Genomic DNA, 18,365 nt, shown 5'->3' with positions numbered 1-18,365 from the left:
AGATTGCTCTGAGTAGCATGGACATTTTAACTATGTTAATTCTTCTGATCCATGAGCATGGAATATTTTTCCATCTTTTTGTGTCTTCCTCAATGTCTTTCAAGAGTGATTTGTAGTTTCTAGAATATAGGTCCTTTACGTCTCTGGTTAAGTTAATAGCAAGATAACGTAAGATTTTTGGTGCCTTTGTAAATGGGTTGGATTCCCTAATTTCTCTTTCTTCAGCCTCATTGTTCATGTCTAGAAATGCAACTGATTTCTGAGCATTGATTTTGTATCCCGCCACATTACTGAATTGATCTATAACTTCTAGTAGTTTGGGAGTGGATTCTTTTGGGTTTTCCATATAGAGTATTATGTCATCTGTGAAGAGAGACAGTTTGACTTCTTCTTTGCTGATTTGGATACCTTTTATTCCTTTTTGTTTTCTGATTACTGTTCAAGGACTTCTAGTACTATGTTGAATAATAATGGCAAGAGTGGGCATCCTTGTCGTGTTCTTGATCTTAACGGAAAGGCTTCCAGCTTTTCCCCATTGAGAATGATATTTGCTGTAGGCTTTCCATAGATGGTTTTTATGAGATTGAGGAATGTACCCTCTATCCCTACACTGAAGGGTTTTAATCAGGAAAGGATGCTGTATTTTGTCTAATGCTTTTTCTGTGTCTATTGAGAGTATCATATGATTCTGGGCTTTTTTCTTGTTGATATGATCTATCACACTGATTGATTTGCGAATATTGAATCACTCTTGCATCCCAGGGATGAATCCCACTTGGTCATGATGGATAATCCTTTTAATGTACTGTTGGATTCTATTAGCAAGGATTTGTTGAGAATTTTGGCATCCATATTCATCAGGGAAATCGGTCTGTAATTCTCTTTTTGAGGGGGTCTTTGCCTGGTTTGGGGATCAAGGTAATATTGGCCTCATAGAATGAGTTTAGTAGTTTTCCTTCTGTTTCTATTGTTTGCAATAGTTTTAGGAGAATAGGTATTATTTCTTCTTTGAATGTTTGGTAGAATTCCCCGGGAAATCCATCAGGCCCTGGCGTTTTGTTTTTTGGAAGGTTTTTAATCACTGTTTCAATCTCTTCATATGCTTAGTCTTAAAAGAAATACTGAAAAATTAGATTTAGACAAGGTTGAAATGAAGACGTGCTGCTTAATGAAAGATCTCATCCTTAAACTGAAGAGTCAAGACAGAGTAGAAGAAATAATGGGCAATGAATTATATTTGACAAAGACTAGTAACCACAACATGAAATAAATGAAAAACCAGTTAAAAATTCAGATATGGATAACTAATGTGCAAAACAGTTGAACAAGATCTTGCTACTGAGTTCATGTATAAAATTAAAAAAATATGAATTAATCATTAGGGTTATACTAATTAAAACTTCAAGAGGATACCACTATGAATGATCAAAATGCCTAGTTTAAAAAATGAATAAAAATGCCAAGCTTTCAGAAGGATATAGAGCAACTGACCTGCTCATATAGTGCTGGTAGAAATGTACATTGGTGCATCCATTTTAGGAAATTATTAAATTGGCTACATCTACTAGAGCTGAGCACATGTGAACCTTATGGTCAGCAATTCCATTCTTTCTTGTTGACTCAACTCATTGTTACATTCATTCAGTAAAATCAATATAAACTGCTTATTGATTCACTATTACTCTAGTAAAATTGGAAATAAGCCAAGTGTTCATTAATACTAAAATGGATAACTTTTTTATATTTATAAACAAGAATACTATAGTGAGTATATTAACGAAGGAATGTTGCTACCTTTTATTTTTTATAAATATAAAAAATACTGTAGTAAGTATATTAATGAAGAAACATTGATACATGCAACAGAATGGATAAATTACACAGGCATAATGTTGAAGAAACAAAAGACAGTGGACATATTTAAAGGTAAAGACCAGGCAAAACTAGAAGTCACAATCAAGGTTAACTTGGGGAAGTGAAACTTCATCGTATACTGCAATGTTCTATTTCTGGATCTGCAGTCTTGTAAATGCAAGTGTTCCCTTTGTAAACAATGATTATTTTACTGGTGACTTGTTTGGTTTTCTGTATCCTTCAGTAAGTTAAAAATGATGGCTGATTTTCAACCTTCATTAATAAAGAGTTGAATTTCTTAATGAAAACTCATACATTTATAGCTATAATAAATTAGTATTTCTAAGTATCTCACAGCCAAAATTATTATAGGAAATATGGGAAATCCCATATCCTCTTTCCTCCCCAGGGAGAAAAAAAAACAGAATGATTCATAGAATACCTTGCCTTACGTTTGAGATATACAGACTTTAGGCAGCTACCTTCCACATAGTCAGTGACAGTTCAGGAAAGGTATCTAAAGGATAATATCTTTTGAGTGCCAGATTAGCATATAAAGTCACATATATGTTTTGTAAAATATAAGGATGAAAATAAAAGAATGTATGTATCCTAATCGCCTACTAATAGTTCACTCTCAAGGAGTTAAATTAGGTTAATTACTGTGAAAGGCGCTCATCATTTAAATGTTGGAATTGTAACACACAGGTGCTGTTTGCTGTACACTAGTATTTTTAAGAAGATACATAAATCCTTGTGCTTTTAGTATTTATTTCTATTTTTTCTTTAAAAGATATTTATTTTAGAGAGAGAGAGAGAGAAAGCGAGCTTGTGCAGGGAGGGGAGCAAGAGCAGAGGGAGAGGAAGAGAGAAACTTAGGCAGACTCTTTGCTGAGCCTGGAGCCCCCACGCGGGGTTTGATCTCATGATCCTGAGATCATGACCTGAGCCGAAACCAAGAGTCTGATGCTTAACCAACTGTGCCACCCAGATACCCTTAGTGTTTATATCTTTTATCTCATGAAAGTCTTCAGTTTTTAGTAATACTTGTTTTCTAATATTACAAATACTAACAAAAATCTTCTCATGCCTTTTGTGTGATCTTTAACAATGTCTTTAATCTTTGGAGACTTGTTTCTACCTCTATTCACTCTATGCCTACAGAGAGAGACTCAGAGGTAGATGGCCCAGTTTTGCAATATTTTGACACAAATTACATTTTAACAGTCATATATCAAAATAAGACTATGCTAAAGCTTAAGCCTTCAAGAGAAATAGATTTGTATAGAAAAAATATAGCAAGAGGTTGAAAAAGTTCAAAGAATCAAATGAATAGGGCAAGATACTTGGTCAACATATAAAATGAGAACATCAAATTTAATATCATTATGCAGGAATAACATGGACTTCCAGGGCCGATATAACTTATGCATGCCGTGCTGAAACATTGTGCCAAAAGAAACCACGTCCATCATTGTAAAGAAAGTGCAGCTTGGCCCACTTAATAGCCATGAAATCATATTCTCAGCCCAAAGACCAAATCAAGACCGTAAAAACTGACCTCTTGCCATTCATCCTTCTTTAACAAATAAAATGTTTTCCTTTACCTGTCACTGATTAGAACCACAGCCCAGGCCTCTACTTTCTTAGAATTCTGGAAGAAAATCACCACCACAATAAAAATGTTCTCTTTCTTTATGTGTTTAACTTTTTCATATGCAATGTTTATAAAATGCAGTGTCTTTGAAAACATTTCTTTTGCCTAAAGGAAAAGAAAATAAATTAAAATTGCAACTGATTTTTAGCCTAAAAGCAAAGTAAGATTCTCCCAGTTGGCACTTTTATTCAAAATTGAATATTAAAATCAAATAGCTCCTGGCAAAGACAGTGATGATCAAAGGTAAAGATTATGAAAACCAAGAATTTGTTTAAAGAAAAGGAAACTACTTTGACTTGTCATTAAAAGTGAAAATGATATTAAGATATCAATCTCAATATGGACTGATGGGTATGGCAGAGACCAATTGATCTGGTTGGCAAATGCTTAGAGGAAATCAGAAATTATCGTACAAGGAGATAAAGACGTTACAGTGAATATAAGCAGGATGCTCTCTCAAAAAATGCACTCCTCTCTTTCTTTTACCATCTAAATTCTGCGGACTATTCGTGTGTATCTGAGTATGAGTTCGAGCAGCACAGCAGCTTTACAGGTGCTCCCTGGGTGGAGTGGCTCTTTCACTGACTCCGTGGCAAGTGAAGATGTCTAGTGAGCCCAGAAGGAAAGCTCTGCTTAAACCAGTTTAAGAGAAACTGCGAGGAGGAAAACTGAAAACAACTAAGTAAACACAAGAAATTTCAGGAATTTTGTTATGCAGGGGAAATGAGTATTAACTGAAGAATTAAGGATCAAATGACTTTTTTTTAAGACAGAAAAATTATATAGCTTTATATTCTCATGGGAATGATCCAGTAGAGGGTTTAGAAACTTAGCTTCAGGAGAGAGAGCACAGTTGCTGGGACTGTGTCTTTAAGGAGGAGAGAAGGAATGGGATCTAATGCACAGGGGTTGGCTTTGGCTTCAGGTAGGATCACAGGCAAATATATCTCTATTTTTTTTTTTTTTTGAAAGCGAGAGTTGAAAAAGTGAGTAATCTCATAGAATTGGAAGAAAGCAGTAAGTTCTCACTTGAAACTAGTAATCATGAATTTTCAGAGCAGTAGGTCTTCTTAGTTGTGACTTCCTTTAGTCATTCAGTAGTGAGAATTCACTAGGACTGAGGTTTTCCTCAAAGAGCTGACAAAAACAGGAGGAGTGGGCAATGTAGTTAAGGGTATTTTCCAGAGTGAATCTGATGATAGGTGTTGGAGTCTAAGCTTAACAGAAGGAAATAAGGACTTTTGGGCAACTTCTGCACAATAAAGCTTTGTCACTGTTTGCATTTAGGTGTCTTTTCTACTATAGATATACGTGTGTGTGTGTGTATGTGTATGCACACACATATTTGTCACGTTCAGAACTTTAAAAAAAATAAAATACTTTGTTATATATGTAAACATACAGTCTTATAAACAACACTTTTTACTGCCTCCATGGCGAGTGAAAATTTCTAATGGTACCAGAGTAAATTTATATTGGTATTAATCCATACCCTGCAGAAGAATAAACTAATTTTTAAATATGTATGAGCAATGTTAAATGCATTTTTTATTATTTAAAATACATGAGCAATTTTTTTCTTATTGGAAGTATGTTCTCAACTTCTATATTTCATATGGTTCCAGAGATTTTTTTAAGCTTTATTAATCGTTCAGTAGGAATTTACTGTGTCTATTAGTTGGTCCAGCACATTTATCTACTGGAAAGAAAATGGAACTAATAGCAAAGAACGTTTATTTAACAGTTATTAATAATTTCATTGGCACATATTTGGTACATTAACAGTCGCTAGTATTGTAGAAGATATTCAGATCATATACATTTTCTTTTTAATTAGAGTTTGTTTCATAGGGCCAAAGATAATTGTTTTCCTTATTGATCCAATAAAGCATTAGGGTCAGAATCACCTCTGCAGTTTCTCTGTGCATTGTCATTGTGTTACATCTTTACTTTCCAGTAAATAAATGCTGCCTTGGAATTTGCATTCTGGTCATAAAGACTCTAAACGCAGGCATCAAATTTGTGGTTGTCATATCCTCACGTTTGCAAATTCCATATATAAGCTGTTGAAATTTAGAAATGATATGGTATTTGCTGCCTCACCAGAGACCAAAGAGCAATCCTTATCTGAAAAGTACAGTAAATCATAATTTGATATAAGTAGCTCTTAATACATTCAGGTCTCTAATTATTATCTGCCAATCTGCCTACCTACAAAGACAACTTTTATTTAGGTCAGTAAGAATTATTTTTAGTAGAAGATAAAACTACAATGCAAAAACCACCAACAGAAAACAAAAGAAAAAAAAGAAGAAGAAGAAATAACAAAAGTAGCTTACATCTCAGAATTCAAGTTCAGATAGAGAAGAATTTTATTTTTTCTTAGAAAACCTCCCTAACTTAGGAGCACCAAGAAATGGCCCATTACTAAAGTAAGTGGTTTGTCTAATTATACTTTCAATGAAAGGAAAACAATATAGGCAAATGCATTTCTTGAATTTAAAACCAAGAACTTGATGTCTTACTGCATTCCTGAGAACACTGACCATGGGTTCTTAGAACACTAAAAAATAATTAGCATCTCCATGAAAGACATTCCGTTTCTTCCCACCATTTATACCTGAAGCTGGGACACAGATTTGCCACCCAGGCTGTGTCATCTTGACTGGTTACTTGACTTCTCTGAACCTGATTTTACCCAGTTATGGGAGTAAGACATGTTAATGAATAATAAAATGTGCTAACTCCTTGAGAAGATGCAGATCAGGACCAATGGATCAGTAATCGTAACAGCTGACACGTAACGTTCTGCTTCCCACGAGCCACAGACATTGTGAGTGCTCTACCTGCGTTCGCTTACTTAATCCTTGAGATAAGCATGTGAAGCAGGTGCTGCTATGAGGTCCAGTTTTCAGATAAGAAAACTGAGTTCTAGAAAGAGAAAATAACTTGCCTGGGATAATTAGCAGAGTTGAGTTTCAGACCTATGTTCATCTGGCTTTAGAATTGCAGAAATTAATTTATAAATCACAAACATCTATGCAACTGCCTATTATTTTTTAATTGCATAAGGTCATAGCAACTGTAATTTTGACCAAGATGATATCAACCACACAAACCACCTTTTTCCATCACTAAAAGAAATTAGACACAAGAGAGGAGTACGGGATGACGCTACAACTGTATTCCAATACCCTTGTGGCATCAGCAAGTGACAGCGAGACAAAATCTGTGTTCTAGGTCATCTGATGCCTTGAACAATTTTGCAAACCTGGAAAATTTGACAAAACACAAACTCAAATTGCCCCAGCAATTTTTATCCATTTGTGGTTTAAAGAATGTGTATTTCTAGGGAACTAAAATCTCCACTTGTCCAATTCAACTTGTCAAAATGTTTCTAACGGCTCTGTGCTGTTGTAGAATATTTATGATGATTCTTTGAGAAAATAAAAGTGTGTCGGCTGTAAGAAGAATGAGAATGACATAAGTTGGTTTAAATGCCCTTTTACAGAAAATCTGTATATTTGCAACTCAATCTCGCATCTCAAATTAGTGACGTTTCATTCTTTAGACATTTACTAGGTAAGAACTATGCTATTAACCATAACCATTATTTACTGAATGCTGATCATGTGCTAAGATGCATATTAAGACAAATTGTAAGATTCTCAAGCCCCTGGCTCGGACTATTCTCTGATTCCCAAGCCTTGCAGATGACCTTTACTTGTTTTACTAGCTAGAAATTTTTCAGCTCTAAGTGTGAGGATCTAATCCAAATTGATGTTAGCTAAATAGAAAATTTAATGGTTCCTATAAATGAAAAGGCCAGTGGTATATCACATCTGGTCAGCTGGCTCCAGGGACTGAGAGCATTTATGATCATCTAATCTTTTTCATCTCTTTGCTCTGCTTTCTTCTTTACTGTTTTTGTTTATTCTTTATTGCATTGTCTCTCTCTTGTCAGCTGCTGGGTTATAGTCTAACAGCTTTCAAGCACCAAGGAAAGATGGCTTCTGTTGTTAGTGGCTTCAGCAAAGTTTGGTTGTTACTTTTTGGTCTGGTTTGGGAAATAACCTTATACCTCGTTCCGTGACTCCATCTTACTGGAACTGTAGGAGAAGAAAATCAGTATCTACTAAAGAGTTAAAAAGCTGTTAGAATATTGCATAAGTATTCAGGAAATTCTTGGGATGTGCTTAAACTAAAAAAAAAAAACAAACATTATCTGAAATTAGAATTTAATTGTATATTCTGTCATTTTATTTGCTGAATCCGGCAACTTTACTCAAGAGCTTATTGACCTATATGATATATTAATCTTTCTAAATATGGTAATATGTATGTCCTAAAGGCATACTCATAAGCAAAATGATAATAAACTAATAAACCAAACAATACATGTCAAGAATGACATTTTTCTAAGTGTCACGAATTATTCAAAACTCTTTTCATGCAGTAACTCATGTAATCTTGTAAAAACCCTGTAAGGTAAATACTTTAATTATTCTTATTTTACAGATAAGGAAATTGGGGCACAAAGATGTGAAATATCCTGCATGCGAAGCCACCAGCAAGTGTTGAGAGCCAGTGTTGAACGAAGTCGTGTGGCTCCAGAGACACCTTACAGGTAATCTTTTTAATAGTCTCATGTCTATTGCATTTCAGGGCAGGATTAAAGCTACTCTGGTTTAAAAAAAAAAAAAAAAACACTTTTCTTTTTCTACCGACATCTTCATAGTCACCTTCCTTGGGCTACGTTTGCAAAGAATATGAACTGCTTCATATACTTGAATTCCAAATGCACTATTACTAACTTGGTAAATTAAGAAACCCATTTGCCCTATTAGCCTGAAATCCATTATCTAGCCTATTCCTAAATAATCTGCTGAAAGAGAGAAATCTAGCTTTACCTCTAGAGAACTTGTCTTGCTAAACTCATAGCATTTGCTTCTTGCTGTCACCCTATGTCACTGTGGGACAGTCCTTAACACTGGAGCAGGTGATGTTTTACACTGTGATGTAGCCACCTGTTGTGGCCATGCGTTCATACGCAGAACTCAGGGCTTGTACAAGAGCGTTCAAACGAGCCATGAGTTCTCCATGCTTAGAACCTCAAACCTCAATATCCAAATAGTCTTCTACGCTCGGGGGACAAAACAGTCCCCAGTGTAACCTTCCACCTTATGGACAAGAATTCCCATAATCCCTTTAATTCATTAATACATAAATTAGGCTTTCTTCCTGCCATTCTTCCAAAACTAAATAGTCTATAAATGTTGCAGGTAAGAAATTTTTAAAGTAGATTTTATTGTAACAACTTGATTCCAATTCTCAGCTCTCAGAGGAACGTACTTCTACCAAAGCTGCTGCAGCTTAATGATCAACACAATTAGAATTAGAGGTTTGAAAGCAGATTTATAAAGATATTCTTAAATTTCCCAAATAGAGGTTGACTTTTTTTTGATTTCCTAAATCCTGCCAAAATAAGCATAACTTCCTGACTGACTGCCAGCACGTCTACGGAAAGGTAAGTCATTTTAACATAAGTATATTATGGCTAAAAGCATCTGGTTAAAACATGTGCAAACTAAGTAGTCTTTTAGGGTCAATTTAGATGCCAAATCCCTACACATGTATACAAAAACAAAGATACCTTCTTAAATCTATTTTTAAAAAATTTATCAGTACTATTTAGCAAAAAAAAAAAAAAAGATTCATTTACTGCAATATGTCACGTATCTTCAATTACCCAGCTCTCCTCTAGACACCAATACTACTTGCCAACACGGAGAGTAAATACCTTTTTTGTTAAACAGACGTGTTCATGTGGTGAGCAGAAGGCATTATGCCTGCCCCAAGAGGCAAAGTTTTAAAATAAATTTGCCACCAGCCAGTTGTCACTGGTCTTGCCCAAGGAACAAGGGAGACCCACGGAGCTGTGCCTCAGTGCCATTCATTCTGTTCCTTTCTTACCACTTCAGCCACCTCCTGGCTCAGGTAGGACTTGTCTCAGGTTGTAGCAGCTTGAATTTTTCCTTGACAAGGAAAAGTCAAGATAAGGAGCTGAGTTGATACGGAAATAAATGGAAGAAAAATCTATAAGCCTATGGCTTCTTAAAGTGAACCCCTAACTCCGTGCATTATAATCACCCGGGTTCTTTGCTAAAAATATTTATTCTTTGGGACCACACTAGATCAACTATTCCAGATTGCTCTGGTTGGGGCAGAGGGATAGATAATTTAAAGATTTATGGCAATCTTCTAAAAATGAGGTAATTATATACGTTTTTTTATGGCAGTGATCTCAAAAGTATGGAAAACTATAGTATAAACTTGGCCCATTATTCTGTTTAAGAGCTTATGGCGTCCAAGAAGCTGGGTTCAAGTCCTGATCTATCGTTGAGAGTGTCTGGTACTTAACCTCTTGGAGTCTCAGTTTGCTGAATTAAGAGAACTAGATAGGAACACAGGCGTGAGGCACTTACACAGCATCTGGCATTTACTAAGCGCTCAATAAATAAAAGCATTATTATGAAAAAGCACGTCAAAAAAACTTGAATTTCTGTTACAAAACAAGAGATTTTCAGCAAATGTTTTATTTGAAGCTGGTCTTTTCAGACTGTACTTCATTCTGCTCTGTCTGTATTCATACTTCCTTGAAAGGTTTAGGAAGCTCTGATCTGAGAAAAGAATGCCCTTTTTTCTTTTCTTTAAGGCATTGCTATTAACTAGTCCTTTCTTTGAAATCTTGCTATTATTAGTGTTTGCTATTATTTAGTCCTTTCTTTGAAGACTTGCAATTGTAAAGACCCAGGACTGACCGTAGCTGAGAAAATAACTAATGCTAACTAAAATATACTTGAAGGTACCAGAATGCTAAATCATTGATTTTAAACCAAAAAAAAAAAAACACCAAAAAGCGGAAGGGACCGTGAGTACCGTATTGGCATGATCAGCATATTCTTTCTCTCAGTTGATCTATACGGAAGCCAAATATCTTAAAAGGCAACTTTTTTTTTTAAGCGAAAAATTATTTTCACAGAATAAGTGCCAGAAGCTAAAGTCTGTCCTATAATCTGAATGCGTAGGAATCAGAAGGTCACTAGAAAGGAGACTTACAACAAAAGTACTTCTGTAAACCAAATGTTAACCGCAATAGATTACGGTATAATTTTGCTGCAAGTTCTGGAATCCTCCCAGTATCTTGCCTAAAATTGCCTACAGGCATCTCCACTTGGGATTTACATTTGTCATCAGCACTGGCAAATTCGAAATCCATTAGCTAAGACTTCCTTTCCTGTGAACACCAAACTCAAGATGACCTCCAAAGTTGTCCTCTCTATCAGACATCTCTTCCCTGTTTTTTCTGTGAAGACTGCAAAGCGTACTTTTTATAACTTTAACAAAAGTGACTTTTTAGTTGTGTTAGTTCATTAAGCTATAAAGACTGTAACCTGTTGATGAGTTTTTCTATGTCTGAAAAAAGGTTACACATGTATCTGTTTATCAGGTATCTGTCTTTCTGCCTCTCCATCCCTCTAGACATCCTAATTCTGTTAAGAAACAACAACAACAACAACAAACCCTAAAAATAATGACAGTCCAGTTCCTGTTCCTAACACTGTGAATTCTGAAATGTACAACTACTGGTACATTTGAAATTACTGGCTGATTCCAGGACTGGTATAAGAAATGTTCAGGGTGAGTCTGTGATATTTGTATGAGAAAGCAAAGAAATAATAAAAGCCCAATAGTTTTATATCCAAAGGACTTTGGGACCAAAGCAAAGGAACTCCCACTGAACAAAGATGGGAAAACTCATGCAACAAAAATAAAATCAGATTCTATTCATTAATATATATGGAGTATATATTTTAAAACAGTTGATAAGGATACTTAAAGAGAAGATACAGTCAAGCAACAATAATAACAAGGTATAACACAAACAAAAAACTTTATTGATTACTACCTGGGCATTTAGAGCACCACTTCCTTACTCTGAAATTGGCAATTAAAGGAAACTGTAATAACTTCTCTGCTGATCTCATACTAACCATATTTTAGTATAATCAAATACTCTTAGCTAATGGTGAAAGGTGTTTTTTTTTTTTTTAGAGAAGAATTTAATAAATGAGGAAGAAATATCAGAATTAGAACATTGCCATTTTGCAATTTGTAATAAAATAATTGTTTCAGGCAATGGAGTAAACAATTAAATGCAAAAAGTGATGGGTAACTTTATAACGAGGAATTAAGCTATTACCACCAGAACCAATGATCAATCTTAAGATTATTAAAAGTGAGACAGCCAGGTATTTTGTAACTCTTAGAAGCATTATTCCTAAAGTTGAACCTGAATTTATGCAGACTTCTAGATAATAGTTCCAATTTTTAAGGAAAAATAATTCCTCCAACAATTTAAATAGCATCAAAGAAAGGAGACGGACAAATCAAGAACGTAGTTCATACCACGGGACAATTTACATGGCTTTTGGCAACATTGTGAAACAAGAAAGAGAAAGATTTGAATAGAAGACATTCTAGATTAACAAAGATCTCAGAAACAGAGCAGACAAACCAATGTACGTAATTCAAACAAACTACTTTGAAATAGACATTTTGAAACAAACGATAATATGAAATGGTACTAAATATAAAGGAATTGCTACATTTTTAGGTCTGGTAATGGAATTTTGCTAGAGAAAAAAATCCACAATTTTGTGAGATGTGTACATCATTATATAGTGCCCCACCTTACTCTTTTATTTTAACCTTATTCTTGATAATTTTCCTTGCCCCGAAGTCAGCTTCATCTGAAGTTAATAGAGCTACTCCAGTTTTCTCTTGGTTACTGTTAGCATGGTATTTCTGTCCTTTAGAGTGAGCCAAGTTTCTGACCTATATAATTTTCCTTTAGCCTGGAAAACATTGTTTTAAGATTTTTTTTTTCTTCAGGGAAGGACTGCTTGCAAAGAATTTCCTCACATTTTGCTTGTCTGAAGATGTCTTAATCTCTCATTATTTTTGCAACATTTAAAAAAATTCTAGTGTAGTTAACATTCAGTGTTATATTAAATTCCAGTGTACGATACAGTGATTCACTACTTCCATACATTACTCAGTGCTCATCGTGATAAGTGTACTGTTAATTTTCATCATCTCTTTCACCCATCCTCCCACCCACCTCCCCTCTGGTAACCATCAGTTTGTTCTCTGTAGTTAAGAGTCTGTTTCTGGGTTCGCTTCTGTCTGTCTTTTTTTTCCCCCTTTGCTCATTGGTTGTGTTTCTTCAATTCCACATGTGAGTGAAATTATATGATAATTGTCTTTCTCTGACTGGATTATTTTGCTTAGCTTTATACACTCTAGATCATTCCACATTGTTACAAATGGCAGGATTTCCTTCTTTTTATGGCTGAATAATATTCCATTGTGTATATATATCACACCTTCTTTTTCCGTTCCTCTGTCAGTGGACGTTTGGGCTGCTTCCCTTGCAGACTGAATGACTTCTGTTAGCACTGGTTATTGGAAATAACACAATAAACTTTGGGATGTATATATGCTTTCAAATTTGTGTCTTCATATTTTTTTGGGTAAATAGCTAGTAGTGTGCTTACTGGATCATAGGGTATTTTTACTTTTAACTTTTTGAGCAACCTCTATACTGTTTTCCACAGTGGCTGTACCACTTTGTATTCCTTCCAGCAGGGCACGAGGGTTCCTTTTTTTTTTTTTTTTTTCCTATATCCTCTCCAGCACCTGTTGTTTCTTGAGTTTTTGATCTTAGGCCTTCTGACAAGTATGAGTTGATATCTCATTGTGGTTTCGATTTGCATTGCCCTGATGATGAGTGATGTTGAGCATCTTCCCGTGTCTGTTGGCCATCTGTGTGTCTTCTTTGGACAAATGTCTGTTCATGTCTTCTGTTCATTTTTTAATTGGATTGTTTGCTTTTCGGTGTTGAGTGGTATAAGTTCTTTTTTTAAAGTTTTTATTTTAGTTCCAGTTAGTTACTATACAGTGTTATATTAGCTTCAGGTGTACAATATAGTGATTCAGCAGTTCCAAACACCACCAGGTGCTCATCGTGGCAAGGGCACTCCTTAATCCCCATCATCTATATCACCAATCCCCAAACCCTCTTCCCCTCTGGTAACCATCAGATTGTTCTTTATAACAAAAAATCAGTTTCTTGCTTTGTCTCTCTCTCACTCTGTTTCTCTTTGTGTCTCTTATTTTTTTCCCTTTATTTTGTTTCTTAAATTCCACATAGGAGTGAAATCATATGGTATTTGTCTTTTGCAGACTGAATGACTTGTCTTAGCATTATACTTTCTAGCTCCATCCATGTTATTGCAAATGGTAAGATGTCATTCTTTGTTATGGCTGAATAATATTCCACTCCCATCTTCTTTATCTAGTCATCAATTGATAGATACTTGGGCTGCTTCCATATCTTTTAAAAATTTTTTCTTTCAAATTTTTATTTGAATTTTAGTTAGTTAACATATAATGTAATATTGGTGTCAGGAGTAGAATTTAGTGATTCATCACCTGTATACATCACCCAGTGCTTATGGCAAGTGCCTGCCTTCATAGCCATCACCCATCTACCCCATCCACTACCCACCTCTTCTCCATCAACCCTCAGTTTGTTCTCTTTTATGGTTAGTCTCCCTTTTTTTTTTTCCTACCTATGTTCATCTGTTTTGTTTCTTAAATTCCACATATGAGTAAAGTTATATGGTATTTGTCTTTCACTGACTTCACTTAGCATAATACTCTCTAGCTCCATCCATGTTGTTGGAAATGGCAAGATTTCATTCTTTTGGATAGCTGAGTAATACTCCATTGTATGTATGTATACACCACATCCTCTTCATCCATTCATCGGTCAATGGACATTTGGGCTCTTTCTATAATTTGGCCATTGTTGATAATGCTGCCGTAAATATCATGTTACATGTATTCCTTCAAATCAGTGTTTTTGTATCCTTTGGGTAAATACCTAGTGCTACATTTGCTGGGTCATAGGGTAATTATATTTGTATAAGTTCTTTATGTATTTTGGGTACTAACTCTATCAGATATGTCATGTGCAAATATCTTCTCCCATTCAGTAGGTCAATTTTAGTTTTATTAGCTAATTCCTTCACTGCTCAGAAGTTTTTTACTTTGATGTAGTCCCAATAATTTATTTTTTATTTTATTTCCTTTGCTTCAGGAGACATATCTAGAAGGATGTTGCCATGACCAATGTTAGAGAAATTATGCCTATGCTCTCTTCTAGGATATTTACAGTTACACGTCTCACATTTAGGGCCTTAATCCATTTTAAGTTTATTTTTGTGTATGGTGTAAGAAAGTGATCCAGTTTCATTCTTTTGCATGGAGATATCCAGTTTTCCCAACACCATTTGTTGAAGAGATTGTCTTTTTCCCATTGAATATTCTTGCCTCTTTTATTGAAGATTAATTGACCATATAATTGTGGCTTTATTTCTGGGATTTCTGTTCTGTTGCATTGACCTCAGTGTCTGTTTTTGTGCCAGTACCATATGGTTTTGATTACTAAAGCCTTGTAATAAAACTTGAAGTCTAGAATTGTGATACCTCCAGCTTTGTTTTTCTTTTTCAAGATTGCTTTGACTCTTCGGCATCTTTTGTAGTTCCAAATCGTAAGATTGTTGCAGTTGTGTGGAAAATGCTATGGTATTTCAACAGGGACTCCATTAAATCTTTAGATTGCTTTAAGTAGTATAGATGTTTTAAGAGTATTTGTTCTTCCGATCCATGAACATGGAATGTCTTTCCATTTCTTTGTGTCATCTTTAATTTCTTTCAAGACTGTTTTATAGTTTTCAGAATACAAGTCTTTCAACTCTTAAGTTTTTTTTTCTAGGTATTGTATTACTTTTGGAACAATTCTAAATGGGATTGTTTTCTTAATTTCTCCTTTGGCTGCTTCATTATCAGTGTATAGAAATGCAATGGATTCCTGTACATTGATTTTGTACCCTGTCACTTTACTGAATTCATTTATCAGTTCTAGTAGTTTTTTTGGTGGAGTCTTTTGGGTTTATTATATATGGTATCATGTCATCTGCAAATAATGAAAGTTTTGGTTCTTCCTTACCAATTTGGATGCCTTCTACTTCTTTTTGTTGTCTCATTGCTGTGGCTAGGACTTCCAATGCTATTTTGAATAAAAGTCTAGGAGTGGACATCCTTGTCTTGTTCCTCATCTTATTTTTTCCCCATTGAGTATGATGTTAGCTGTGGGTTTTTCATATAAGGCTTTTATTATGTTGAGGTATGTTCCTTCTAAACCTGTTTGTTGAGGGCTTTTATCACGAATGGATGTGGTACGTTATCAAATGTTTTTGTTGTTGTTTTTACATCTATTGAAATGATCATATGGTTTTTATCCTTATCTTACTGATGTGATGAATCACATTGATTGATTTGTAAATATTGAACAACACGCCTCCCAGGAATAAATCCTGATTGATATCCTGAATGATTTTTTAAAGGTATTGTCATATTTGGTTTGCTAATATTTTATTGAGGATTTTTGCATCTATGTTTATCAGAAATATCAGCCTGTAGTTCTATTTTGTTGTGTGTGTTGTCATTATCTGGTTTTGGTATCAGAGTAATGCTGGCCTCATAGAATGAACTTGAAAATCTTCCTTCCTCTTCTATTTTTTGGAATAGTTTGAGAAGAATAGGTACTAACTCTTCCTTAAGTGTTTGGTAGAATTACCCTGTGACTGTGTCTGGTCCAGTACTTCAGTTTGTTGGGAGGTTTTAGATTACCTATTCAATGTCCTTGCTGGTAATCTGTTCAAATGTTCTATTCCTGCTTTAGTTTTGGTAGTTTGTATGTTTCTATGAATTTATCTATTTCTTCTAGGTTGTTCAATTTGTTGGCATATAATTTTTCCTAATATTCTCTTACAATTGTTAGTGTTTCTGTGGTGTCACTTATTATTTCTCTTTGTTCATTTGTGATTTTGAGTCCTTATTTTGATGAGTCTAGCTAAAAGTGTATCAGTTTCGTTGATCTTTTAAAAAACTAGCTCCTGGTTTCATTTTCTGTGTGTGTGTCATTCATTTCTGCTCTAATCTTCATTATTTCTATCCTTCTACTGGTTTTGGGTTTCATTTGTTCTTTTTCTAGCTCCTTTAGATGTAAAGTTAGGTTATTTGGGGTTTTTTTTTGTTTTGTTTTGTTTTGTTTTTGCTTCTTGAGTTTGGCTTGTATTGCTATAAACTTGCCTGTTAGAATTGCTTTTGCTGCATCCTAAAGATTTTGGACCATTATGTTTTCGTTTTCATTTGTCTTCATGTAATTTTTTATTTCTTCTTTGAATTTTTTGGTTGACCCATTCATTGGTTAATAGCATGTTATTTGACCTACATGTATTTGTAGTCTTTCCAGATTTTTTCCTGTGGTTGATACCTAGTTTTATAGTGTTGTGGTCAGAAAAGATGCATGGTATGACTTTGATCTTTTTGAATTTGTCAAGAATGTTTTATGGCCTAATATGTGATGTATTCTGGAGAATTTTCCATGTGCACTTGAACGTGTATTCTGCTATTTTAGGATGGAACGTTCTGACAATGCTAGCCCTCTGGGAGGAGCTCTGGGATGCATAAATAACTCTCCCTCCCCTTTGCCCTAGATTTTTTCAATCTGCTGCTTTTGCACTGTATCTCTATGGGCTGTTTGTTGTGCTCTCTCTTTAAGGGTGGGGGACTTAGCTTCCTATGCCATCCAGACTCCCCAGAACAGAACCCACTAACTTAAAATTCCAGACCTTTAGTCCCTCTGGTTGTAAGGACTCCTGAAATTCTGCTCCTCTTTCTTTCAAAGCCAAATGTGAGGAGGATTCATTTTCTCCATGTGGGCTTTAAGGTATAGTCTGTTTATCTCACTTCTCCTTGCCTATGGCTCCCTTTCCTACCTCATCCTCACCCCCTACAGAAGGCTATGGTCTGTTCAGCTGCCCACCATGTCTCTGCCCTTCCTACCATCTTAAATGTAGCCTATTTTCTACCTTTAGTTGTGGGATTTGTTCTGTCAATCTTCCAGTCATTTTCTGGGTTATTTATAGTTATCTAGCTATATCCATGAGTGTTATCAAGTTGTGACTATGACCTAGTTGTGTCCATGAGATGAGGTGAGCTTAGGGTCCTCTTACTCTGCCATCTTCTCAGCCTTTCTTTTGAATTACCCGTTTTTAAAACTGCATTTTTTGTCCCAACAGAAGAAGCTAGACTTATTCATTAGTTTGGTTGAAATATAATGCACATACCATACAGCTTACCCATTTAAAATTTACATTGTTTTCAGGATATTCAGAGAATTGTGCAACAATCACCACAGTCTAATTTGGCAATATTTTTGTCTTCCATAAAAAAATTTTATACTCATTAACAGATAATGCCCACCTCCTATTGTCCATGCCCTTTTTCTAAGCAACCCTTAATCTCTTTTATAACTCTATACATTTGTCTATTCTGGGCATTTCTGTAAATGGAATTATATAATATGTGGTCTTTTGTAAGCATTTCCTTCCACTTAGTGAAATGGTTTCAGGGATCGTCTGTGTTGTGACATGTAACATTACTTCATTTCTTTTTGTTGCCAAATGATATTCCATTGCACAGATATGATACTTCATTTATTTTTTAATTAGTTGATGAATATTTGGGTTGCATCCACTTTTTGGCTCTTTTAAGTAATGCTGCTATACATTCATATACATGTTTTTGTATGGACATAGGTTTTTATTTACCTTGGAAATATACCTAGGAGTGGAATAATGGACTGTATCAGTAACTC

At 34.9% G+C, this 18,365-nt stretch overlaps 1 protein-coding gene across 4 annotated transcripts in view; it reads left to right on the top strand.

Moving 5' to 3' along the window:
- LOC123789340 (uncharacterized) overlaps nt 1-18,365 on the top strand; it is a 522,668-nt gene that overhangs the window by 419,944 nt on the left and 84,359 nt on the right. For all 4 annotated transcript variants that reach the window (XM_087861123.1, XM_087861122.1, XM_087861121.1 and 1 more), the window contains one exon: nt 8,030-8,138. In XM_087861123.1, coding sequence (XP_087717249.1) covers nt 8,030-8,138 — 109 coding nt within the window. The remainder of the gene's footprint in view (nt 1-8,029; nt 8,139-18,365) is intronic.

The sequence above is a fragment of the Ursus americanus genome, chromosome 3 (genome assembly GCF_024610735.1).
Source record: "Ursus americanus isolate L20-20 chromosome 3, mUrsAme1.1.p, whole genome shotgun sequence".
Classification (NCBI taxonomy): Eukaryota; Metazoa; Chordata; class Mammalia; order Carnivora; family Ursidae; genus Ursus; species Ursus americanus.
Note: the sequence above shows the minus strand (reverse complement) of the source record. Positions and strands in the feature narration are given on the sequence as shown.